General features: G+C 48.7%; 1 protein-coding gene across 11 annotated transcripts in view; it reads left to right on the top strand.

The window, feature by feature from the left end:
* The first annotated feature begins 2,553 nt into the window (after nucleotides 1-2,553).
* Nucleotides 2,554-25,900, top strand: part of CEP112 (centrosomal protein 112) — a 348,495-nt gene continuing 325,148 nt past the window's right edge. For 7 of the 11 annotated variants that reach the window (XR_005454199.1, XM_038757370.1, XM_038757364.1 and 4 more), the window contains exons 1-5: nucleotides 2,554-2,627; nucleotides 11,344-11,523; nucleotides 13,186-13,345; nucleotides 15,554-15,666; nucleotides 23,410-23,474. Coding sequence is in view for 7 of the 11 variants with exons in the window: in XM_038757370.1 (XP_038613298.1) it covers nucleotides 23,413-23,474 (62 nt within the window). In the remaining 4 variants the exon portion in view is untranslated. Of the gene's footprint in view, nucleotides 2,628-4,260; nucleotides 4,293-5,322; nucleotides 5,409-11,343; nucleotides 11,524-13,185; nucleotides 13,346-15,553; nucleotides 15,667-18,823; nucleotides 18,862-23,409; nucleotides 23,475-25,900 lie in introns of those variants that run through there. The other 4 variants (XM_038757362.1, XM_038757363.1, XM_038757365.1 and 1 more) reach the window with 4 other exon arrangements.

Raw genomic sequence — 25,900 nt, 5'->3', positions numbered from 1 at the left:
TGGTTCAGAAATAGATTTAAATGCTTCCCGGGGGCCCAACACTTTGTTGTGGGGTGCATTGACGTTACAAGCGCAGATTGCAGTTGGTCCTGGAACGTGAAAGGGTCTGTGCTTTTGAGGTGGGAGGGGGCAGGCAGGTGATCCGAGAGGCTCCCGGCCCAACCAGGATGAATGTTTTGGCTCCGGCACCGGTGGCGTGGATTTTTTTGGGTTGAAAAAGGCCCAGAACTGTCACCTTCCAAGCCCAGCCTTGGCTGTAAAGTGGGATCCCGGCGTCTAGGTGACTTTGAACAGCTGTTTAGTGGGAGGAGGAATAGCTGTTCAAAGAAAAAAAAAAAAACCCTCTCTCCGTTTCCTCACAGGTTCCTGGTTCTGAATCTTTATCTAGTTGAGCCGAAGAATCCACAAGGGTAGGTTTCAGGACCCTGAGCCGTGGAACTGTCCAAATCCGATCCGCCCTAGAAGCAGCGTTGCATAATGGCTAGAGCAGGGGCCTGGGTTCTAATCCCTGCTTCGCCACATGTCTAATGTGTGACCTTGGGAAAATCCCTTCACTTCTCTTGTCTGTTACCTCATCTATAAAAAAATGGGGAAGAATCAATCAATCAGTCAATCGTATTTATTGAACACTTACTGTGCAGAGCACTGTACTAAGCCCTTGGGAAGTACAAGTTGGCAACATATAGAGAAGCAGCGTGGCGCAGTGGCTAAGTGGAAAAGAGCACAGGCTTTGGAGTCAGAGGTCGTGGGTTCAAATCCCGGCTCCACCACGTGTCAGCTGTGTGACTTTGGGCAAGTCACTTCACTTCTCTGTGCCTCAGTTCCCTCATCTGTAAAATGGGGATGAAGACTGTGAGCCCCACGTGGGACAACCTGATTACCTTGTATCTACCCCAGTGCTTAGAACAGTGCTTTGCACATAGTAAGCGCTTAACAAATACCAACATTATTATTATTATTATTATTATATAGAGACAGTCCCTACCCAACAGTGGGCTCACAGTTTAAAAGATATGTACAAACATATATACAGGTGCTGTGGGGAGGGGAAGGAGGTAAGGTGGGGGGATGGGGGGGGAGGAGGGAGAGAGGAAGGAGGGGGTTCAGTCTGGGAAGGCCTCCTGGAGGAGGTGAGTATGTACAACCTGTTAATGATAGCATTTGTTAAGTGCTATGTGCAAAGCACTGTTCTAAGCACTGCAAAGTTTACACAGCGATGAGGTTGTCCCACGGGGGGCTCACAGTCTTCACCCCCATTTTACAGATGAGGGAACTGAGGCCCAGAAAAGTGAAGTGACTTGCCCAAAGTCACACAGCTGACAAGTGCCAGAACCGGGATTTGAACCCACAACCTCTGACTCCCGGGCTCTTTCCACTGAGCCAGTTAACCTCCCCAGCGCTTAGAACAGTGCTTTGCACATAGTAAGCGCTTAATAAATGCTATTATTATTTTTTATAAAAAAGGAATGAATTAATGAATTTATTACTCTATTTTATTTGTACATATTTATTCTATCTATTTTACTTTGTTAATATGTTTTGTTGTCTGTGTCCCCCTTCTAGACTGTGAGCCCGCTGTTGGGTAGGGACCGTCTCTCTATGTTGCCAACTTGTTCTTCCCAAGCGCTCAGTACAGCGCTCTGCACACAGTAAGCGCTCAGTACATACGATTGAATGAATGAATGGACGAGCGGCTGACTGAATGAATGACGGTGAGGGCGGGGCTGCGCACGAGGGGCGGAGGGGCGGGGCCCCCTCCACGTGCTGCGGCCACGCCCCCGGAGGAAGGGGGCGTGGCTTAGAGAGGCCACGCCCCCTGCGACCAATGGCGTGGGCCGGCCGGAGGGGGGCGGGCCAATCACCGGTCACGAAGCCCTGGCCCCGCCCCCTGCGCGAGGCCCCGCCCCTCGTGGCGGCCGGCAGGCGGCGCACGCGCGGACGGACCGTCCGACGGACAGACAGACGGACGGACAGACTGGCGCCCCTCGGCAGGTAAGGGAAGGGTGTCCCTCCATCCCTTCATCTCCCCCTTCTAAACTGTGAGCCCACTGTCGGGTCGGGACCGTCTATGTTGCCAACTTGTTCTTCCCAAGCGCTCAGTACAGTGCTCTGCACACAGTAAGTTGCCAACTTGTTCTTCCCAAGCGCTCAGTACAGTGCTCTGCACACAGTAAGCGCTCAATACATACGATTGAATGACTGAATGGACGAGCGGCTGACCGACTGTGAGCCCACTGTTGGGTAGGGACTGTCTCTATATGTTGCCAATTTGTACTTCCCAAGCGCTTAGTACAGTGCTCTGCACATAGTAAGCGCTCAATAAATACGATTGATGAATGAGCGACGGTGAGGGCGGGGCTGCGCACGAGGGGCGGAGGGGTGGGTCCCCTTCCACGTGCTGCGGCCCCTCCCACGGGGGAGGGGCGTGGCTCAGGGAGGCCACGCCCCCGGCCCACCCCCGACCAATGGCGTGGGCCGGCCGGAGGGGGCGGGCCAATCGCCGGCCACGAAGCCCTGGCCCCGCCCCCTGCGCGAGGCCGCGCCCCTCGTGGCGGCCGGCAGGCGGCGCACGCGCGGACGGACCGTCCGACAGACAGACAGATGGGCAGACTGGCGCCCCTCGGCAGGTAAGGGAAGGGTGTCCCTCCATCCCTCCATCTCCCCCTTCTAAACTGTGAGCCCACTGTTGGGTCGGGACTGTCTATGTTGCCAACTTGTTCTTCCCAAGCGCTCAGTACAGTGCTCTGTGCACAGTAAGCACTCAATACATACGATTGAATGACTGAATGGACGAGCGGCTGACTGACTGTGAGCCCACTGTTGGGTAGGGACTGTCTCTATATGTTGCCAATTTGTACTTCCCAAGCGCTTAGTACAGTGCTCTGCACATAGTAAGCGCTCAAATACGATTGATGAATGAACGACGGTGAGGGCGGGGCTGCGCACGAGGGGCGGAGGGGCGGGCCCCTTCCACGTGCTGCTGCCCCTACCACGGAGGGAGGGGCGTGGCTCAGGGAGGTCACGCCCCCGGCCCCCCCCGCGACCAATGGTGTGGGCCGGCCGGAGGGGGGCGGGCCAATCGCTGGACATGAAGCCCTGGCTCCGCCCCCTGCGCGAGGCCGCTCTCCTCGGGGCGGCCGGCAGGCGGCGCACGCGCGGACGGACCGTCCGGCGGACAGACAGGCAGACGGACAGACTGGCGCCCCTCGGCATGTAAGGGAAGGGTGTCTCTCCATCCCTTCATCTCTCCCGTCTAAACTGTGAGCCCACTGTTGGGTCAGGACCGTCTATGTTGCCAACTTGTTCTTCCCAAGGGCTCAGTACAGTGCTCTGCACACAGTAAGTTGCCAACTTGTTCTTCCCAAGGGCTCAGTACAGTGCTCTGCACACAGTAAGCGCTCAATACATACGATTGAATGACTGAATGGACGAGCGGCTGACCGACTGTGAGCCCACTGTTGGGTAGGGACTGTCTCTATATGTTGCCAGTTTGTACTTCCCAAGCGCTTAGTACAGTGCTCTGCACATAGTAAGCGCTCAATAAATACGATTGATGAATGAACGACGGTGAGGGCGGGGCTGCGCACGAGGGGCGGAGGGGTGGGTCCCCTTCCACGTGCTGAGGCCCCTCCCACGGGGGAGGGGCGTGGCTCAGGGAGGCCACGCCCCCGGCCCCCCCCGCGACCAATGGTGTGGGCCGGCCGGAGGGGGGCGGGCCAATCGCCGGCCACGAAGCCCTGGCCCCGCCCCCTGCGCGAGGCTGCGCCCCTCGTGGCGGCCGGCAGGCGGTGCACGCGCGGACGGACCGTCCGACGGACAGACAGACGGACGGACAGACTGGCGCTCCTTGGCAGGTAAGGGAAGGTTGTCCCTCCATCTCCCCCTTCTAAACTGTGAGCCCACTGTTGGGTAGGGACTGTCTCTATATGTTGCCAATTTGTGCTTCCCAAGCGCTTAGTACAGTCCCTGCACATAGTAAGCGCTCAATAAATACGATTGATGAATGAACGACGGTGAGGGCGGGGCTGCGCACGAGGGGCGGAGGGGCGGGGCCCCCTCCACGTGCTGCGGCCCCTCATGGAAGGAGGGGTGTGTCTTGGAGAGGCCACGCCCCCGGGCCCCACGCGACCAATGGCGTGGGCCGGCCGGAGGGGGGCGGGCCAATCGCCGGCCACGAAGCCCTGGCCCCGCCCCCTGCGCGAGGCCGCGCCCCTCGTGGCGGCCGGCAGGCGGCGCACGCGCGGACGGACCGTCCGACAGAGAAGGACGGACAGACTGGCGCCCCTCGGCAGGTAAGGGAAGGGTGTCCCTCCATCCCTTCATCTCCCCCTTCCAAACTGTGAGCCCACTGTTGGGTCGGGACCGTCTCTCTGTGTTGCCAACTTGTGCTTCCCAAGCGCTCAGTACAGTGCTCTGCACACAGTAAGCGCTCAGTACATACGATTGAATGAATGAATGGACGAGCAGATGGCTGAATGAACGACGGTGAGGGCGGGGCTGCGCACGGGGGGCGGAGGGGCGGGGCCCCCTCCACGTGCTGCGGCCCCTCATGGAAGGAGGGGTGTGTCTTGGAGAGGCCACGCCCCCGGGCCCCACGCGACCAATGGCGTGGGCCGGCCGGAGGGGGGCGGGCCAATCGCCGGTCACGAAGCCCTGGCCCCGCCCCCTGCGCGAGGCCCCGCCCCTCGTGGCGGCCGGCAGGCGGCGCACGCGCGGACGGACCGTCCGACGGACAGACAGACGGACGGACAGACTGGCGCCCCTCGGCAGGTAAGGGAAGGGTGTCCCTCCATCCCTTCATCTCCCCCTTCTAGACTGTGAGCCCACTGCTGGGTCGGGACCGTCTATGTTGCCAACTTGTTCTTCCCAAGCGCTCAGTACAGTGCTCTGCACACAGTAAGTTGCCAACTTGTTCTTCCCAAGCGCTCAATACAGTGCTCTGCACACAGTAAGCGCTCAATACATACGATTGAATGACTGAATGGACGAGCGGCTGACCGACTGTGAGCCCACTGTTGGGTAGGGACTGTCTCTATATGTTGCCAATTTGTACTTCCCAAGCGCTTAGTACAGTGCTCTGCACATAGTAAGCGCTCAATAAATACGATTGATGAATGAACGACGGTGAGGGCGGGGCTGCGCACGAGGGGCGGAGGGGCGGGGCCCCTTTCATGTGCTGCGGCCCCGCCCTGGGAGGGGGCGTGGCTTGGAGAGGCCACGCCCCTGGGGCACCCGTGACCAATGGTGTGGGCCGGCAGGAGGGGAGCGGACCAATCGCCGGCCACGAAGCCCTGGCCCCGCCCCCTGCGCGAGGCCCCGCCCCTCGTGGCGGCCGGCAGGCGGCGCACGCGCGGACGGACCGTCCGACGGACAGACAGACGGACGGACAGACTGGCGCCCCTCGGCAGGTAAGGGAGGGTGTCCCTCCATCCCTTCATCTCCCCCTTCTAAACTGTGAGCCCACTGTCGGGTCGGGACCGTCTCTCTATGTTGCCAACTTGTTCTTCCCAAGCGCTCAGTACAGCCCTCTCCACACAGTAAGCGCTCAATAAATACTATTGAATGAATGAATGAATCTTCCCATCTGTCTGTCCGCCCGTGCCCGCTTTTCATTCATTCATTCATTCATTCAAGCGTATGTACTGAGCGCCTCCTCCAGGAGGCCTTCCCAGCTTGAGCCCTTTCTCCCCCTCCTCCCCCCCCGCCTTACCTCCTTCCCTTCCCCACAGCACCTGTATATATGTATATATGTTTGTACGTATTTATTGCTCTATTTTACTTGTACATATTCTATTTTATTTTGTTAATACGTTTTCTTTTGTTGTCTGTCTCTCCCTTCTAGACTGTGAGCCCACTGTTGGGTCGGGACCGTCTCTATATGTTGCCAACCTGTTCTTCCCAAGCGCTCAGTAATAATAATAATAATAATAATAATAATAATAATGGCATTTATTAAGCGCTTACTATGTGCAAAGCACAGTAAACGATCAATAAATACAATTGAATGAATGAATCCCTCAGTTCCCCTCCCCATCTGTCTGCCCGTGCCCGCTTTTCATTCATTCATTCATTCAGTGGTATGTACTGAGCACCTACTGAGCGCTTCCTCCAGGAGGCCTTCCCAGACTGAGCCCCCTCCTTCCCCTCCCCCTCCTTCCCCTCTCCACCCCCCCGCCTTACCTCCTTCCCTTCCCCACAGCACCTGTATATATGGATATATGTTTGTATGTATTTCATCATCATCAATCGTATTTATTGAGCACTTACTATGTGCAGAGCACTGTACTAAGCGCTTGGGAAGTACAAATTGGCAACATCTAGAGACAGTCCCTACCCAACAGTGGGCTCACAGTCTAAAAGGGGGAGACAGAGAACAAAACCAAACATACTAACAAAATAAAATAAATAGAATAGATATGTACCAGTAAAATAAATAAATAAATAGAGTAATAAATATGTACAAACATATATACATATATACAGGTGCTGTGGAGAAGGGAAGGAGGTAAGATGGGGGGCATGGAGAGGGGGACGAGGGGGAGATGAAGGAGGGGGCTCAGTCTGGGAAGGCCTCCTGGAGGAAGCGCTCAGTAGGTGCGCTCAGTAGGTGTATTTATTACTCTATTTTGCTTGTACATATTCTATTTATTTTATTTTGTTAATATGCTTTGTTTTGTTGTCTGTCTCCCCCTTCTGGACTGTGAGCCCACTGTTGGGTAGGGACCGTCTCTATATGTTGTCAACTTGGACTTCCCAAGCGCTTAGTACAGTGCTCTGCACACAGTAAGCGCTCAATAAATATGATTGAATGAATGAATGAATACTGTGTGCAGAGCGCTGTACTAAGCGCTTGGGAAGTCCCTAGTTGGCCACAGATAGAGATGGTTCCAACCCAACCACAGGCTCACAGTCTCTGTGTTTGTACATATTTACTACTCTATTAGCTGGGTTGCCAACTTGTACTTCCCAAGCGCTTAGTACAGTGCTGTGCACTCAGTAAGCGCTCAATAAATACGATTGAATGAATGAATGGAAAGAGCCCGGGCTTTGGAGTCAGAGGTCAAGGGTTCGAATCCTGGCTCCGCCACATGCCTGCTGTGTGACCTTGTAATAGTAATATTCATTTCATCATATTGAGCGCTTACTGTGTGCAGAGCACTGTACTAAGCGCTTGGGAAGTACAAGTTGCCAACGTATAGAGACGGTCCCTACCCAACAGTGGGCTCACAGTCTAGAAGTAATAATAATAATAATAATAATGATGGCATTTATTAAGCGCTTACTATGTGCAAAGCACTGTTCTAAGCGATGGTGGGGATACAGGGTGATCAGGTTGTCCCACGGTGGGCTCACAATCTCCATCCACATTTTACAGATGAGGTAACCGAGGCACAGAGAAGTTAAGTGACTTGCCCAAAGTCACACAGTCACACAGTGGCGGAGCCGGGATTCGAACCCATGGCATTTGTTAAGCGCTTACTATGTGCAAAAGCACCGTTCTAAGCCTGTTATTTTTAATAATAATAATACTAATGATGGCATTTATTAAGCACTTACTATGTGCAAAGCACTGTTCTAAGCCCTGGGGAATTTACAAGGTGATCAGGTTGCTCCACGTGGGGCTCACAGTCTCCATCCCCATTTTACAGCTGAGGGAACTGAGGCCCAGAGAAGCGAAGCGACTTGTCCAAAGTCACACAGCTGACGAGGGGCGGAGCCGGGATTCGAAGCCGCGACTTCTGACTCTTTCCACGGAGCCATGCTTCCTCTCTGCCTCACTGGCACCCTCCTCTCCCCAGCAGCCCTCCCTGCCCCGTCATTGCCACCCCCTGCCCACCGGGACCCATCCCCACCCCGTCCCTGCCACCTTCCTGTCCCCAGGAGCCTTCCCTTCACAAGCTTTGCCCGTTTGCCCCCTGCCCTCTGTACTAAGCGCTTAGTCCAGTGCTCTGCACACAGTAAGCGCTCAATAAATGCGATTGATGAAGCCCCAACCCCTCTCCTTCTCCCTACCTTCCTCCCTCCTTCCTCTCTCTCCCCACCTCCTGGCCCCCGCCTTGGATTATCACTAGTATCATTATTAGTCTGTTATTTTTAATAATAATAATAATGACGGCATTTCTTAAGCGCTGACTATGTGCAAAGCACTGTTCTAAGCCCTGGGGGATTTACAAGGTGACCAGGTTGTCCCACGTGGGGCTCACCGTCTTCATCCCCCTTTTACAGAGGAGGGAACTGAGGCCCAGAGAAGTGAAGTGACTTGCCCGGAGTCACACAGCTGACAAGCGGCAGAGCCGGGATTTGAACCCATGACCTCTGACTTCAAAGCCCGGGCTCTTTCCGGGCTTTGAGAAGCAGCGTGGCTCAGTGGAAAGAGCCCGGGCTTGGGAGTCAGAGGTCGTGGGTTCAAATCCCGGCTCCGCCAACTGTCAGCTGGGTGACTTTGGGTAAGTCACTTCACTTCTCTGGGCCTCAGTTCCCTCATCTGTAAAATGGGGGTTAAGACTGGGAGCCCCCCGTGGGACAACCTGATTACCTCGTATCTACCCCAGCGCTTAGAACAGTGCTTTGCACATAGTAAGCGCTTAACAAATGCCAACATTATTATTATTATTTCCGCTGAGCCACGCTGCTTCCAAACTTCCCAAGCGCTTAGTACGGTGCTCTGCCCACGGTAAGCGCTCCATAAATACGACGGAATGAATGAATGAATGAATTTAAGCACTTACTAGGTGTCAAACGTCCTCAACTGCTAGGAATGCCCTCCCTCTGCCCATCCGCCAAGCTCGCTCTCTTCCTCCCTTCAAGACCCTGCTGAGAGCTCACCTCCTCCAGGAGGCCTTCCCAGACTGAGCCCCTTCCTTCCTCTCCCCCTCTCCCCCCTCTCCATCCCCCCATCTTACCTCCTTCCCTTCCCCACAGCACCTGTATATATGTATATATGGTTGTACATATTTATTACTCTATTTATTTATTTATTTATTTATTTTACTTGTACATTTCTATCCTATTTTATTTTGTTGGTATGTTTGGTTCTGTTCTCTGTCTCCCCCTTTTAGACTGTGAGCCCACTGTTGGGTAGGGACTGTCTCTATGTGTTGCCAATCTGTACTTCCCAAGCGCTTAGTACAGGGCTCTGCACTTAGTAAGTGCTCAATAAATACGATTGATTGATTGATTGATTGATAGATACGAGTTAATGGGGCCAGATAAAGTCCCCTCTATGGAGAACCAGTGTACCCTGGGGGAAAGAGGATGGGCCCGGGAGCACCCGCTCAGCCATGCATCGGCTGGGCATCCTTTGGGCGCGTCGACGAACTTCCCTTTGCCCCAGTTCCCTCAGTGGAAAGAGCCCGGGCTCTGGAGTCAGAGGTCATGAGTTCGAATCCCGACTCCACCACATGCCTGCTGTGTGACCTTGGGCAAGTCACTTCTCTTAGCCTCAGTTACCTCATCTGGAAAATGGGGATGAAGACTGTGAGCCCCACGTGGGACAACCTGATCGCCTTGTATCCCCCCAGCGCTTAGGACAGTGCTTTGCACATAGTAAGCGCTTATCAAATGCCATCATTACTATTATTATTATTATTACTGTACCTTATCCCTTCCTTTGTAGACTGTGAGGCCCATGTTGGACCCGATGATCTTATAGCTACCCCAGTGCCGAGGTCGGTGCTTGGCACATAGTAAGTGCTTAGCCGATCCGTGGCCTCCGTCGAGCACTTACTGTAAGCAGAGTACTGTACTGAGCACTGGGGGAAAGTACAACAGAATGAGACCTCCTCATAATGAGCTTAGACTCCAGAGCGGGAGACAGACGTTAATTTGAATAATTAATTGATAACAAATTACCTGAATACCACTATCATCATCATCATCTCATCCGGGGCTCACAGTCTAAGCAGATGGGAAGCCAGGTATCTTAATAATGGCATTTACCAAGCGCTTACTATGTGCAAGGCACTGTTCTAAGCACTGGGGAGGTTACAAGGTGATCAGGATGTCCCACAGGGGGCTCGCAGTCTTAATCCCCATTTTACAGATGAGGGAACTGAGGCCCAGAGGAGTGAAGTGACTTGCCCAAAGTCACACAGCTGACAACTGGCAGAGCCGGGGATTTGAACCCACGACCTCTGACTCCAAAGCCCGGGCTCTTTCCGCTGAGCCACGCTGGTATCTTCGGGTTAGACTGGAGGTGCTCCCCAGCTCCCTCAGACTTGGTTTCCCCCCCAGTTAGAGATGAGCTACCTCTTCTTGGGAAAGGGCCTGTTAATTCTGTCGTACTCTTCCAACCGCTCGGTACGACGCTCCCCACGTGGTAGATTGTTCAATGAATACGACCTATTGATTCCTCTGGCCCCAGCCTCGCGGGCCTGGTTTTGAAAATTATCGCCCTGGACCAACCGCCCGGGCCGTTGAGAAAGCAGCCGTTCACCCTCCGAAGCCCAGCCCAGATTGATTGATTGATTGATTGATTCGAGCCTTCTGTACCTCGATGATAGCGGCGGCCGCGGGAGTGACGGCCTGCGGTTCCCGGCCGGTCCGCAGTCTGGGCTTTCTCGCCCGAGGCCCTCGGGCTCTGCATCTCCGCTCTGGAAAGTCAGAGAATAAAGCCAACCGAAGGCCAGCCCGGTTGCCAGCGCCATTTCCAAAGCTGCGATAAGGGGGTGGAAATGCCGAAGCTATTCCGCTCCGGTTCCTCCCTCGGCCTGGAACTCACCCCCCGGGGAGGTGTCAGCCACCTGAGGGGGTGGAGTGTGGGGCAGCTGGCTGGTCTGGAAGTGCCCCAGCCAAACTACCCAAGTTAGGGAGGAAAAGGAGAAGGGTAGGGCAGGGCAGGCCAGGGCATCCCCTTCCCACGGTGACAATTGGGCTCGCCCTTTTGGCAAAAGGGAAATGAAGCAGAAGAGGTGTGTTGGGGCGGGCTGGTGACACTATGGAGAGCCTTCAGACTTGCACAACGGCACGTGTGTAGGGGAATGTGCCGTGCCTTGGGTTTTCAGCCTTCATAGTCATGCTTAGCTGGTGGTTGTGCTACCTGCTCTCCTCCGGTTCCTCCCATCCCAGGTCTCCCGCACCCCTGGGCACCACTGTTTCTCGCCCGAGGCCTTGGCAGGTGCATGAAGCTAATGCCCACTTGCTTGGAAAACGCTCAGATTGGCAGCCATCATCATCATCAATCGTATTTACTGAGCGCTTACTATGTGCAGAGCACCGTACTAAGCGCTTGGGAAGTCCAAATTGGCAACATATAGAGACAGTCCCTACCCAACCGTGGGCTCACAGTCTAAAAGTCTGTAGCATACTTTTCTTAATAAATGGTACTCACTCAAATCCCAACAGATGTGAAGTGTCCATTTCCAACAAGACCGGACAATGGGTATGTGAACTACCCGAAAAAGATAGCACTTGATTACAAGGACGAAGCCACCTATGGCTGCCATAATACCTACACCTCGGATGAACTGGAAACAGTGTAATGTGGAAAGACAGGAACTTGGTCTGCTCAGTTGACTTGTAAAGGTACGAAAGCCTAGTCTGTATCTTGGGAATTCTCTGGATTTTCCTGTAGGAATACGGTTTGCATTTCTTTGTACTGTGAACTCTTTTCACAGACACCTTTCCCAAGACATTTCACTGTTACGGCCTATCTGAAATTTATTTCAAAATTCCAAATGCATGAAGCCAGCCACATCCTGTGGGCAGTGATGCGAGGGGTTGGACTGAGTGGTTTGAAAGCTGGCCTAGTCCAGATATTCTGTTCAATGGAGAATCCCTGGCCTCCACTGATACTGTGCCAGTTGAAATGAATTTCTTAATACACGTAAACATCAATCTTTTGCTTTTCAGCATCTTGTAAAGTCTCTGTTAAAAAAACAGCAGTGGGGTTTGTACAGTGCTTGCCATTTTGTTGAGGCCACTTGCTTATATTTAGGAGAAATACAAGAAATACAATAATACTAATTATAATAATAATGGTATTTATTAAGTGCTTACTATGTGCAAAGCACTGTTCTAAGTGCTGGGGAGGTGACAGGGTGATCAGGTTGTCCCACGGGGGGCTCACAGTCTTAATCCCCATTTTACAGATGAGGTGACCGAGGCACAGAGAAGTTAAGTGACTTGCCCAAAGTCACACAGCTGACAATTGGCAGAGCTGGGATTTGAATCCATGACTTCTGACTCCAAAGCCCGGGCTCTTTCCACTGAGCCACGCTGCTTCTCAGTGTAACAACAAGTCGCCTCATCATTTGTGAGAGTGGTTGCATTGTGATTGAATAAATAAATTATAATCCATGATTTGCGAAGTTATGGACTGGAGCCTGGAAAGGCCATAATTTCCCCACTCCTTGTGAATGATTTTAATAAGAGGATTATTCTGATTTTTCTTTCTAATGTGTTTACATAATAATAAATAATGCTTAGTATTTATAAATCGCCTTCCATCTGACAAGCTCAAGGCCATGAGGGCACTTTGCTCTGATAGAAAGTATCTTCATAATTCAGCTTGATGAAGCAATTTGAATGAAGCTTGATTATCTTGTTTATCGGATTATGTGTCAACAAGTATCATGCCAGACCCATCACTGGTTTGGAAACAATAAATTGAAGAAAAATTCTGAGTTGAAAATTCCGAGACCCCTGCGGTTCAGAGACCATGTAGAATTCCCAGCTCTGTATTATTTCCCAGAATTTACTACAAGTGCTTTGCATCAGTGCTTAATGCTATTACTTCTACTACTACTAAATGTCTCCTAATTTAGGTTCATATTTCTTTTATACCTGTCAGAAATTTCTAGATAAATAAAATATTCAAAAATGCTGTGGGAAATGCAGTCATGGCATTATTTCCCAATGATATAGGCAGGGAATGTGACTATTGTTGTTTTGTACTCTCCCAACCATTTAGTACTGTGCTCTGCACACCGTCGGTGCTCAATAAATACGACTGAATGAATGAGTGAATATAACTAAGACAAGAGTCTGTCAGAAAGAAAAGTCTCCCCGTTTTTAAGTGTCTTAAATTATCCATCAATACATAGTGAAGAAGTCATTCGGAAGCACTTGAATTTCCTATTCTTGAAGTGAGACCCTTTAAATAGGACTTCCTAGCAGCATTTACAAAGGAAGACTGTTGAATGGGATCGATACACAAAATAGAATGTGCTTATTTCCTTTCTGCAGAAAGCTACGGATTCTTGGATCTACCATATATAATCAGAGCTGTCAAGCATCTTTAAAGTGACTGAGAAAATGGATAGGTCTGGGAGATTTAAGTACGTCAACAGAAATGCGTTCACTGGCTATTGGTGAAAGACGAAGGAGATGAAAACTTACAGACATTGTGAGTACTACATTTTAGGAAAGAGTTGTGACATGAATTAGAATAAATGAAATGAAAAACAAAGAAAGCAAATATTGTTGTTTTAGTGCCCCCTTTTCTTCAAAGTCATCCACATAAAATGAATAAAAGATTGCATTTCCACTCATGTTTAGGTAACCTAAAAAATAGGAGAATGAGTTAAAAACTGGAGAAGCAATATGGTCTAGAGGAAGGAGCTTGGGGCTGGGAATCAGAGAACCTGAGTTCTAATCCTGACTCTGCTACCTGCTGTGTGACCATGGGCAAGTCACTTCACTGCTCTGTTGGCTCAATTTATTCATTTGTTCTCCTTCCTGTTTTCCTTCCTATTTAAACTGTGAGTGCAATGGGAGACAGGGACTATGTCCTTCCTGATTCTCTTGTACTTAACCCTGCACCTTGTGCAGAACTGGGTACATAGTAAGCAGTTAAACAGCACCAATAAAATTATCATTGCTACTACTACTACTACTAATAATAATAATGATAATGAGATGCTATATCTGTAACTAAGTAAAGACGTATTTTCACGTTTTTGACAACTATACTCAGGAGTCCTCTAACAGTTATTTAAGGAAAGTGTTCTGAGTAAGTGGAATTCTCACCAGATTCTGCATTTTCCCGATTAAGTAAATGATATGCATTTGACCCTATCCATAAGTATTTCCTCAATTATTGCACCTATTATTTGGCTTGGAGGTCAAAAGAATAAAGTAGGATCCAGAAAGGGTGGAGATTAGTGTGCAATTCTTGATGCACGTCTAGAATTAATCAATCAATCGTATTTATTGAGCGCCTACTGTGTGCAGAGCACTGTACTAAGCGCTTTGGAAGTACAAGTTGGCTCTTCTTCCCACAAAGCGGCAACCAAATGCACCTCACTCAAATCACAGCAGCGTTGCAGCAGTAGCTGCAGAGGGCTGAGAAGTAAATTGGCCATCCTGAAGCAGCCTCTCCCAGCCAAGTAACCTCCTGTGCCTCCATTCTTCTCTCGGCCCCTGTCATAACTGCTGCTCCCTCTGGTCTCGCTTCAATTTCTGCATTTACTTCCAAAACTATGGCCTTCCCACTGTTGCTGTCATTTGATATGATGTTAGAGTACAGAATAGAATGGCTCTGAATGGAAGAATTATCTCAGAAGGTTAGCATTTAAATCTGTATTCGTAGTTGTCCTTCACTAGGGAAGAAAATACTCCTGGAAGTGACACTTTTCTTGGGTTATTGATTTAGCTGTAAAGGCCTCATCCACACCACGCACACAGTCACAGGCACAAAGGTTGTCACTTGCATGGGATGGTTTCCTGCTTCCATCACCTGTTCCTGCTTCATTTTTGCACCAGAGTAAATTGTGCTATAGCGCAGATTTTTCAAAAAGGGGCTGGTCGCTGTTTTTGTCAAAAATTAATTTTTAACACGAAAAGCATTTTTCACTATTCAGACCGTGAGCCCCACGAGAGACAGTAATTGAACCGAACTTGATTAACTTGTATCAACCCCACTGCTTAGAACAGTACTTGACACAGCACTTGACAAATACAACAACAATTTGTCCAATATTTTTCAGAAAAAAAAGTCTGAGAAAACACTGCACAAGCTTCCATTTTTTTAAAGTTGCTAAGCAGCTTTCACAAGAGACTCTATCCGCTAGATAGCTTGTGATTCGGTACAGAACAGTAACAGGATCAGAAGCTTCTGATGGTAAAAGCCACAGAGTATTTAAAGCATTAGACTGATAAAATTCTCGATTACATGAAATACGAGCCAGGATTCATTTTAGCTCTTTTCCCCAGCAGACGGATCTAAGCAAAATAGTCACTTTCCTTATAATAAAATAGCATTCTGCTCTGAGTTGGGGCTTTCATATCACTTCTGAAAATAAACCTCAGGTTTTTTGTATTTTGCTTTCCTGTTGCCCACTGGCAATTGCCCAGGTTTCTGCTCAAATCACTTCTAATCTAGAAGCAATAAAACACCCCAATAAATCAAGGATTTTGATAACTAAATATTTATAACTTCATTTTTCTGCCTCTTCTAGCTGTGAAGACATATCATCCTTGAAGGAACTAAATATACTTTGCTAGGTATAATCTGGCACAGCATGATGGAAAGGCATTTGGAGAAAAAAATCCACTTTTTAAAGAATCCTGAAATCAGTTCATCACAAATAAATGAACTTACTACTTTCTTTAGGGCCAACTGAAAAAAAGCTTCCAGCTGTGCCTATGTTAAGTTTGGCATCGTACTGAGGTTGGTGAGCAAGGAATCCCGTTGTGATATGAGATGAAAAACGGAGGCAAACTGCAGTAAGTGAACACTTTTGCATTTTAAATTTTGTTTGTGCTTTGAATCCACTTGAGGGGATTTTTATATGGCTTGGAGCTTTTCCAGACACTTAATGAAAGAACCTCAACCGTTACCACCGGACAAACGGAGATGGAGGTTGCCCACAGGAGGCTGATTCTGGTTGGATCTTGACCAGCTTCCCGGGCTTGAAAAGCAACATTATTCATCTGATGTTGTCTCGGAGCGAGACATTTTGTCCTCTGAATATTAAGAGAACAGTCTTTGGGGCCACGCTTCACCGTCTCCAGTTGTCTGTGGCCTTGTCTGTGACTGGAGTGGAAAAGCAGCTTCGGACCGTTTCATTAATTGAGGATTCCATTCCATTCAATTCAATCGTATTTATTGAGCATTTACTGTGTGCAGAGCACTGTACGAAGCGCTTGGAAATCTTGGGTTGCTTACGGAGTTGGGGAGGGGTGTTTAAGATCTTCTTGGGTTCATTCATTCATTCAATCATATTTGTTGAGCGCTTACTGTGTGCAGAGCACTGGACTAAGCGCTTGGGAAGTCCAAGTTGGCAACATATAGGGACGGTCCCTACCCAACAGCGGGCTCAGAGTCTAGAAGGGGGAGACAGACAACAAAACAAAACATATTAACAAAATAAAATAAATAGTAAATATGTACAAGTAAAATAGAGTAATAAATATGTACAAACATATATACAGGTGGTGTGGGGAGGGGAAGGAGGGAGGTAAGATGGGGGGAGGGGGAGGAAGGGGAGAGGATGGTAGGGGCTCAGTCTGGGAAGGCCTCCTGGAGGAGGTGAGCTCTCAGTAGGGCTTTGAAGGGAGGAAAGGGTGTTTATGGAGTTGGGGAGGGGTGTTGTGGTGTGTCACTGTGGGATTTTCCATCATCATCATCATCAATCATATTGAGCGCTTACTCTGTGCAGAGCATTGTACTAAGCGCTTGGGAAGTACAAGTTGGCAACATATAGAGACGGTCCCTACCCAACAGTGGGCGCACAGTCTAAAAGACTTCTAAGCCCTGTGGTCATCAGGTTGTCCCACGTGGGGCTCATGCTCTTAATCCCCGTTTTACAGATGAGGTGACTGGGGCACAGAGAAGTGAAGTGACTGGCCCAAAGCCCCACAGCTGACAAGTGGCAGAGTCGGGACTAGAACCCACGACCTCTGACTCCCAAGCCCGGGTTCTTTCCACTAAGGCACGCTGCTTCACTATGTGCTTGGTACATATTAAGCGCTTAACAAATACTAACATTATTATTATCATCATCATCATCATTATTATTATCATCATTCTCCCCCTTCAATCAATCAATCGTATTTATTGAGCACTTACTGTGTGCTGAGCACTGTACTAAGCGCTTGGGAAGTACAAGTTGGCAACATATAGAGAATTTACATCCATATTAACGAGAATTTACATACCTATCTACGCAAGGCCATAGGGCAAATAACATCTTGCACAAGGCCGGAGAACAAAGAGAATTTGTAACGTCCTGCCGGTCCCAATTGAATTCCTGAAATTTCCAAATGCCCCACTCCCATGTTGCTGTAACTCAATAAAAGACACAGTGAGCATGGGATGGGTCTGCTTATCACTCGTACCTCTCCCGGGAGGTGAACGGGTGAAGGAAGCCACTTTCCTTCTTTGCTGCTCTATCTGAACTCCTGTCTCCGAGTCATTTTTCCCATCTGCGTCACCACCCTGGGTACAAGAACCCTGCGGCCGATTTACACCAATTAACCTATTTTGCACCCTACTTGTCGATAACCGTATATACCTATAATTCTATTTTATATTGATGCTATTGATGCCTACTTGTTTTGATGGCTGTCTCCCCCGTTCTAGACTGTAAGCCCATTGTGGGCTAGACTGTGAGCCCACTGTTGGGTAGGGACCGTCTCTATATGTTGCCAAGTTGTACTTCCCAAGCGCTTAGTCCAGTGCTCTGCACACAGTAAGCGCTCAATAAATACGATTGAATGAATGAATGAATGGAGACGGGCCTAGGGAAGCAGTATGGCTCAGTGGAAAGAGCACGGGCTTTGGAGCCTTTTAGGCACAGCCTTTTAGACTGTGAGCCCAATGTTGGGTAGGGACTGTATATGTTGCCAATTTGTACTTCCCAAGCGCTTAGTACAGTGCTCTGCACATAGTAAGCGCTCAATAAATATGATTGATGATGATGGAGTCAGAGGTCAGGGGTTCAAATCCCGGCTCCGCCACTTGTCGGCTGTGTGACTTGGAGCAAGTCACTTCACTTCTCTGGGCCTCAGTTCCCTCATCTGTAAAATGGGGATGAAGACTGTGAGCCCCACGTGGAACGACCTGATCACCTTGTATCTACCCCAGCGCTTAGAGCAGTGCTTGGCACATAGTAAGCGCTTAACAAATACCAACATTATTATTATTATTATTACCCAACACTGGGCTCACAGTCTAGAAGGGGGAGACAGAGAACTAAGCAAAACATATTAATAAAATAAATAGAATAGCTATGTACAAGTAAAGTAAATCAATAAATGGAGTAATAAATACGTACAAACATATATACAGGTGCTGTGGGGAAGGGAAGGAGGTAAGACGGGGGGGATGGAGGGGGGGGGAGGAAGGAGGGGGCTCAGTCTGGGACTGTGAGCCCACTGTTGGGTAGGGGCCGTCTCCATATGTTGCCAGCTTGGACTTCCCAAGCGCTTAGTACAGTGCTCTGCACACAGTAAGCGCTCAATAAATACGATTGAATGAATGGATGATTTTCTCCCATTAGAGGAGGAAGGCCTCACTGCGGCTTCCCGCGGGCGGCCAGAGGGCGGCGCCCCTGAGCCCCGAGCAGAAGCGGGCGGCTCCGCCCATCGAACGGGGGGGGGGGGTGGTGTCCATGGCAACCGCGCATGCGCTTCCCGCCGCCGGAGCATCCCCCAGAGGGGCGGGGCAGTATCCGTGGCAACCGCGCCTGCGCTTCCCGCCGCCGGCCCTTCCTCCCAGGGAGGCGGGGCGGTATCCGTGGCAACCGCGCCTGCGCTTCCCGCCGCCGCCTCTTCCTCCCGGAGGGGCGGGGCGGTATCCATGGCAACCGCGCTTTCGCTTCCCGCCTCCGGCCTTCCTCCCCGAGGGGCGGGGCGGGGGCGGTGTCCATGGCAACCGCGCCCGGTGGCCCGGGCCGTCAGCGGAAATCCAGGCCGGCGGTAAGTGCGGATTGGAAATCAATCAATCAATCAATCGTATTTATTGAGCGCTTACTGTGTGCGGGGCACTGTACTAAGCGCTTGGGAAGTACAAGTTGGCAACATATGGAGACGGTCCCTACCCAACAGTGGGCTCACAGTCTAGAAGGGGGAGACAGAGAACTGTCAATCAATCGTATTTGTTGAGCACTTACTGTGTGCAGAGCACTGTACTAAGCGCTTGGGAAGTCCAAGTTGGCAACATAGAGAGACAGTCCCTACCCAACAGTGGGCTCACAGTCTAGAAGGGGGAGACAGAGAACAGTCAATCAATCGTATTTGTTGAGCACTTACTGGATGCAGAGCACTGGACTAAGCGCTTGGGAAGTCCAAGTTGGCAACATAGAGAGACAGTCCCTACCCAACAGTGGGCTCACAGTCGAAAAGGGGGAGACAGAGAACAAAACCAAACATACTAACAACATAAAATAAATAGAATAGATATGTACAAGTAAAACAAATAGAGTAATAAATATGTACAAACATATATCCATATATACAGGTGCTGTGGGGAAGGGAAGGAAGTAAGACGAGGGGCTGGAGAGGGGGACGAGGGGGAGAGGAGGCGGCGGCGAGCCCGTACTCGTCTCTCTGGATTTCATTCGTTCCTTCCATCGTATTTATTGAGCGCTGACTGTGTGCGGAGCACTGGACTAAGCGCTTGGGAAGTACAATTGGGCCACAAGTGGAGACAATTCCCATCTAACAACGGGCTCCCTTTTCAGAGGCAGTGGCCAAGGCAGTGCCACCTTACTGTGCCCCTTCCTTCCTCTCCCCCTCGTCCCCCTCTCCATCCCCCCATCTTACCCCCTTCCCTTCCCCACAGCACCTGTATATATGTATATATGTCTGTACATATTTATTACTCTATTTATTTATTTACTTGTACATATCTATTCTATTTATTTTAGTTTGTTAGTATGTTTGGTTTTGTTCTCTGTCTCCCCCTTTTAGACTGTGAGCCCACTGTTGGGTAGGGACTGTCTCTATGTGTTGCCAATTTGTACTTCCCAAGCGCTTAGTACGGTGCTCTGCACATAGTAAGCGCTCAATAAATACGATTGATGATGATGATGATGATGTGCCCAGCCTTACCCACCCGGGACCTGGGCAATTTGGGGGGAACAGGAGAGAGAGAGGGGCGTCTCCCCCAGCTGCCTCCAGCTGGAATCTTGGATGGGGGGACTTGGAATGTCTCCTGCCCTGCCAGCGGCACTCTAGCGCTTAGAACAGTGCTTGGCACCTAGTAAGCGCTTAACAAATGCCATTATTATTATTATTATTATTATTATTATTATTATTATTATTATTATTCCAACTCCCCTCTCCCTCCTTGTAGGGGGAGTTGGAATGTCTCCTGCCCTGTCAGCGGCGATCCAGTGCTTAGAACAGTGTTTGGCACAGAGTAAGCACTTAACAAATGCTATTATTACTATTCTGTTATTTATTATTATTCCAACAACCCTCTCCCTCCTTGTGGGGGGAGTTGGAGTGTCTCCTGCCCTGCCAGCGGTGCTCCAGCGTTTAGAACAGTGCTTGGCACGTAGTAAGCGCTTAACAAATGCCATTATTATTATTCCAACTCCCCTCTCCCTCCTTGTAGGGGGAGTTGGAATGTCTCCTGCCCTGCCAGCGGCGATCCAGTGCTTAGAACAGTGTTTGGCACAGAGTAAGCACTTAACAAATGCTATTATTATTATTCTGTTATTTATTATTATTCCAACAACCCCCTCCCTCCTTGTAGGGGGAGCTGGAATGTCTCCTGCCCTGCCAGCGGCGCTCCAGCGATTAGAACAGTGCTTGGCACCTAGTAAGCTCTTAAATGCCATTATTATTATTATTATTCCACTCCCCTCTCCCTCCTTGTAGGGGGAGTTGGAATGTCTCCTGCCCTGCCAGCGGCGATCCAGTGCTTAGAACAGTGTTTGGCACAGAGTAAGCACTTAACAAATGCTATTATTATTATTCTATTATTTATTATTATTCCAACAACCCTCTACCTCCTTGTGGGGGGAGTTGGAGTGTCTCCTGCCCTGCCAGCGGCGCTCTAGCGCTTAGAACAGTGCTTGGCACCTAGTAAGCACTTAACAAATGCTATTATTATTATTCTGTTATTTATTATTATTCCAACAACCCTCTCCCTCCTTGTGGGGGGAGTTGGAGTGTCTCCTGCCCTGCCAGCGGTGCTCCAGCGTTTAGAACAGTGCTTGGCACGTAGTAAGCGCTTAACAAATGCCATTATTATTATTCCAACTCCCCTCTCCCTCCTTGTAGGGGGAGTTGGAATGTCTCCTGCCCTGCCAGCGGCGATCCAGTGCTTAGAACAGTGTTTGGCACAGAGTAAGCACTTAACAAATGCTATTATTATTATTCTATTATTTATTATTATTCCAACAACCCTCTCCCTCCTTGTGGGGGGATTTGGAGTGTCTCCTGCCCTGCCAGCGGTGCTCCAGTGTTTAGAACAGTGCTTGGCACGTAGTAAGCGCTTAACAAATGCCATTATTATTATTCCAACTCCCCTCTCCCTCCTTGTAGGGGGAGTTGGAATGTCTCCTGCCCTGTCAGCGGCGATCCAGTGCTTAGAACAGTGTTTGGCACAGAGTAAGCACTTAACAAATGTTATTATTATTATTCTGTTATTTATTATTATTCCAACAACCCTCTCCCTCCTTGTAGGGGGAGTTGGAATGTCTCCCTCCCTGCCAGCGGCGATCCAGTGCTTAGAATAGTGTTTGGCACAGAGTAAGCCCTTAACAAATGCTATTATTATTATTCTGTTATTTATTATTATTCCAACAATTATTCCAGCGCCTAGAACAGTCCTTGGCAGATAGTAAGCACTTAACAAATGCCATTATTATTATTATATTATTATTATTATTATTCCAACTCCCCTCTCCCTCCTTGTAGGAGGAGTTGGAATGTCTCCTGCCCTGCCAGCGGTGCTCCAGCGCTTAGAACAGTGCTTGGCACGTAGTAAGCACTTAACAAATGCCACTGTTATTATTATTTTTATTATTATTCCAACTCCCCTCTCCAAGATCCTTTACCCGGAAGACACGCCCCTCTCTCCTGCTCCCCCAAACTGTCCAGGCCCCGGGTGGGTAAGGCTGGGCATGGTAGGGTGGCACTGCCTTGGCCATTGCCTCTGATAAGGGAGCCCATTGCTGAGTAGGGATTGTCTCGCCTTATTGCTGTATTGTTCTTTCGAAGCGCTTAGTCCAGTGCTAAGCACATAGTCAGCGCTCAATAAATACCATGGAATGGATGAATGAAAGGGAAAGTTGAGCATCACCAGGTTGTGGGGCTACTTAGCCACTCTAATAACGCTTTAGAGAAGCAGCGTGGCTTAGTGGAAAGAGCCCGGGCTTGGGAGTCAGAGGTCCTGGCTTCTAATCCCTGCTCCACCACTTGTCAGCTGTGTGACCTCGGGCAAGTCACTTAACTACTCTGTGCCTCAGTTACCTCATCTGGAAAATGGGGATTAGGACTGTGAACCCCACGTGGGACAATCCGATAACCTTGTATCTACTTCAGCACTTAGAACAGTGCTTGGCACATAGTAAGCAATTAACAAATGCCATTATTATTATTAATGATAGTATTTTTGGAAGCGATGATATGGTGCCATGCACTGCTCACCCCCCTCCCTGCAGGGTTGAGTGCCCTCCCCCTGTCAGGGTCAGTGTGAGATTTTTCTGCCAAATGCAACAAGTCCCTAAAAACTAGAGAGTAGATTGGACCCCTTCCTAACACTTAATAAACCGGCTCAAACTTCATGCACGAAATAATTTGGAAATATTTTAAAAGTTCTCACTTCTGGCCTGAGCATCTCTCCCCTTTTTCTCCACTTGGTGGAACATCAATCAATCAATCAATCATATTTATTGAGCGCTTACTATGTGCAGAGCACTGTACTAAGCGCTTGGGAAGTACAAATTGGCAACATATAGAGACAGTCCCTACCCAACATTGGGCTCACAGTCTAAAAGGGGGAGACAGAGGACAAAACCAAACATACTAACAAAATAAAATAAATAGAATAGATATGTACAAGTCTTGTTGAAGATACTCTTCGTGCAAATATCCCCCCACGCTAGCACTTATGTTCTTGTCTTTAAACTGTTACCTCCCCTTACCTGTAGCTTATTTTAGTATCTGCCTTTTCCACTGGATTATATACTCCTTGAAGGCAGGGATCCGGCCTTCTAACTCTGTAGTACTCTCCCAAACGTTTAGTGTAGTGCTTAGAGTATGTGTTAAATATTTTTTTGATTTGAGCCGAGTAATATTACTGTGTTCACACAACTCCATAAGTCACACCGACTTATCCTGGGGCATTGGTTATTCTCCAAAACGTTGGTGAATTTACTGACATTTTGGTAAATATTCCATCGTACTGGAAAGAACTGTATCCTCCCCTATCCTCAAGAGAATCACTTAGGGTAGTTTTGTAAACTTAGCTTATAATTTAAACTCTTGTTCTTTGCTGTATGTTCTTTCTAGGGGATGAGGCAGTTAGCACCGCATTGTTGTTGCCCACCAAGAAGAAGTATTTTCAGGAGCTGTTGGTGAGTTTTTATCTCTCCTTTAGTAGGAGGTGTGGAAAATATTTATTCATTCATTCAGTCATATTTATATTGTAGTCAGTGCAAATCCCTCTTATCTATCGTTGCCTTTTAAGGTAAAAGACTTGGGTGTTGCTCTTTGTAAGCCTAATTGCACAGAAAAATGATCCTTTGTTTAGTGAGAGTGTTTGGTTTACCCCTGAAGTTGCTATCTGTGGCTTCAGTTACTGTTTGTAGCTTTCTTTGTCGGTTTGCTTGTCATTTCATTAGTGATTTTCAAATCACGTTGGTCTGTCGCTTCTGCCACTGCTCAGTAGTTCACAGTACTTAGCTGTAATTTCTATTCATGTCTGTCTCCCTTTCCAGACTGGAAGCTCGTTGTGGTCAGGGAATGTGTCTGTTGTACTCTCCCAGGTGCCTAGTAATAATAATAATAATAATGATGGCATTTGTTAAGCGCTTACTATGTGCAAAGCACTGTTCTAAGCGCTGGGGGGGATACAATGTGATCAAGTTGTCCCACAGGGGACTCACATTTTTACAGATGAGGGAACTGAGGCTCAGAGAAGTTAAGTGACTTGCCCAAGGTCACACAGCAGACTTGTGGTGGAGTCGGGATTCGAACCCGTGACGTCTGACTCCAAAGCCCGGGCTCTTTCCACTGAGCCACGCTGCTTCCCCAAGTACAGTGTTCTGCACACAGTAAGCACTTAATAAATACGATTGAATGCATAGTTCTGCCTCATTGCTTTAAGTTAAAGTGCACCTTGTCTTTAACGTGTTTTTCCAATCACTCTAGCTTGAGTTGCCCTTTTTCATCCCCCAGTAAATATACCCATTCTCCCATACTGCATTCTTGCAGAACCTCACCTAGAGGAAATCCCATGTTGTAGTATTCAGTTTTTCTTCCACTGCACACGAGCACACAATTATTTGTGTGCATTTGTGGAAGAATAATCCCTGATCCCGTCATCACCCTCAATTAAAAGTGTGTAGTGAAAGCATATATTCTGGCAGAGCTGAGTGACGTAGTTCAATAAATTGTGATTGTCCAATTTTGACTCAAGTAACTGTACCATTGTGGAGGAGCCAAAGAATTTTAGGGGGAAGCAACTTGGCCTAGTGGAGAGAGCACAGGCCCAGGAGTTAAAAGGACCTTAGTTCTTATCCCGGCTCTTCCACTTGTTTACTGTGTGACCTTGGGAAAACCATTTAACTCTAGTCCTTAGAACAGTGCTTGGTACATAGTAAGCTCTTCGCAAATACCATCTTTATTATCATTATTGTTATTATTATTCTCTGTGCCTTAATTAGATTATCTGTAAAATGGGGAGTGAGCCCCATATGGGATATGGACTGTGTCCAATGTGATCTATTCCAGTGCTTAGCACATAAGTACTTAACAAGTATCTTTTTTAAAAAGGAAACACTAGGTAACTTCTCAGAGTAGCCAGATTTGCTTAGTGTTTATCTGAACCATATCTTCAAATGTGGTTGAAAGCCTGTGGCCGATAAGAACATGAGAGGTATTGATGCTGCTCTCCCCATGTTGTACTGTAAAGATCCTATCTGCTGGGCTGCATTTTAATTGGAAATCACCTTGTGATTCAGGTAGTAATTAGACTGTTAGAATAGTCAAATAGCCTTTTTTTAATAGAACCCCAATTAGATTATTTCTGGCTTTGAAACGTTGTGTGAAAATCCAGGGTTCCAATGGACAGCTCTGCTAGCATTCTTAAATGTAACTAGCCCAGCAGTTGGAACCTCGCATGATTGCACTGATGAAGCAGTTAGTGGTTTTTGCTGAGGAATTACTCTGTGCAGAGCACTGTACAAAGGGCTTGGGAGAATACATGAAAATATAGTAGGTAGGCACGATTCCTGCCCACGGGGTGCATAGACATTTGAGGGAGAGACATAGAAATAGATTACAGATGGATATATTCATAAATGGGGTTAATAACAAAATTCTTCAGGGGTACAAATCCAAGTGCCTGAGATGAAAGGAAGGGTGAAGAGGGGAGGTGAGAGTTTAAGGAATATCTTTTGGAGGAGCTATGACTGTAGTAAAGCTTTGAAGGAAGGGAGAGTGTTAGTCGCATATGATGGGGGAGGGAGTTTCAGGCCAGAAGCGGGGAATGAGGGCAAGGGTTTGGCAGTGAGATAGACCATTTGGAGGTACAATGAGTAGGTTGGTGTCAGAGGAGTGAAATGGCAAGGTGGGTGGTAGTAGAACCGAGAGGAAGGATGAGGCGGAGAGCCGATTGAGTGGCTTAATGTCAGTGGCGAGGAGTTTCTATTTCATGTGGAGATGGTTGGGCAACCACTGCAGGTTTTGGAGTAGTGTGAGATGTGAACTTTTTTGTGGTTTAAAAAAATGATCTGGGCAGCAGAGAGAATTATGGACTGGAGAGGGAAGAGACAAGGAG

The sequence above is a fragment of the Tachyglossus aculeatus genome, chromosome 15, assembly GCF_015852505.1.
Source record: "Tachyglossus aculeatus isolate mTacAcu1 chromosome 15, mTacAcu1.pri, whole genome shotgun sequence".
NCBI classification, from domain to species: Eukaryota; Metazoa; Chordata; class Mammalia; order Monotremata; family Tachyglossidae; genus Tachyglossus; species Tachyglossus aculeatus.
The sequence above is the reverse complement of the archived record's forward strand: the minus strand, read 5'-3'. Positions and strand labels throughout refer to the sequence as shown.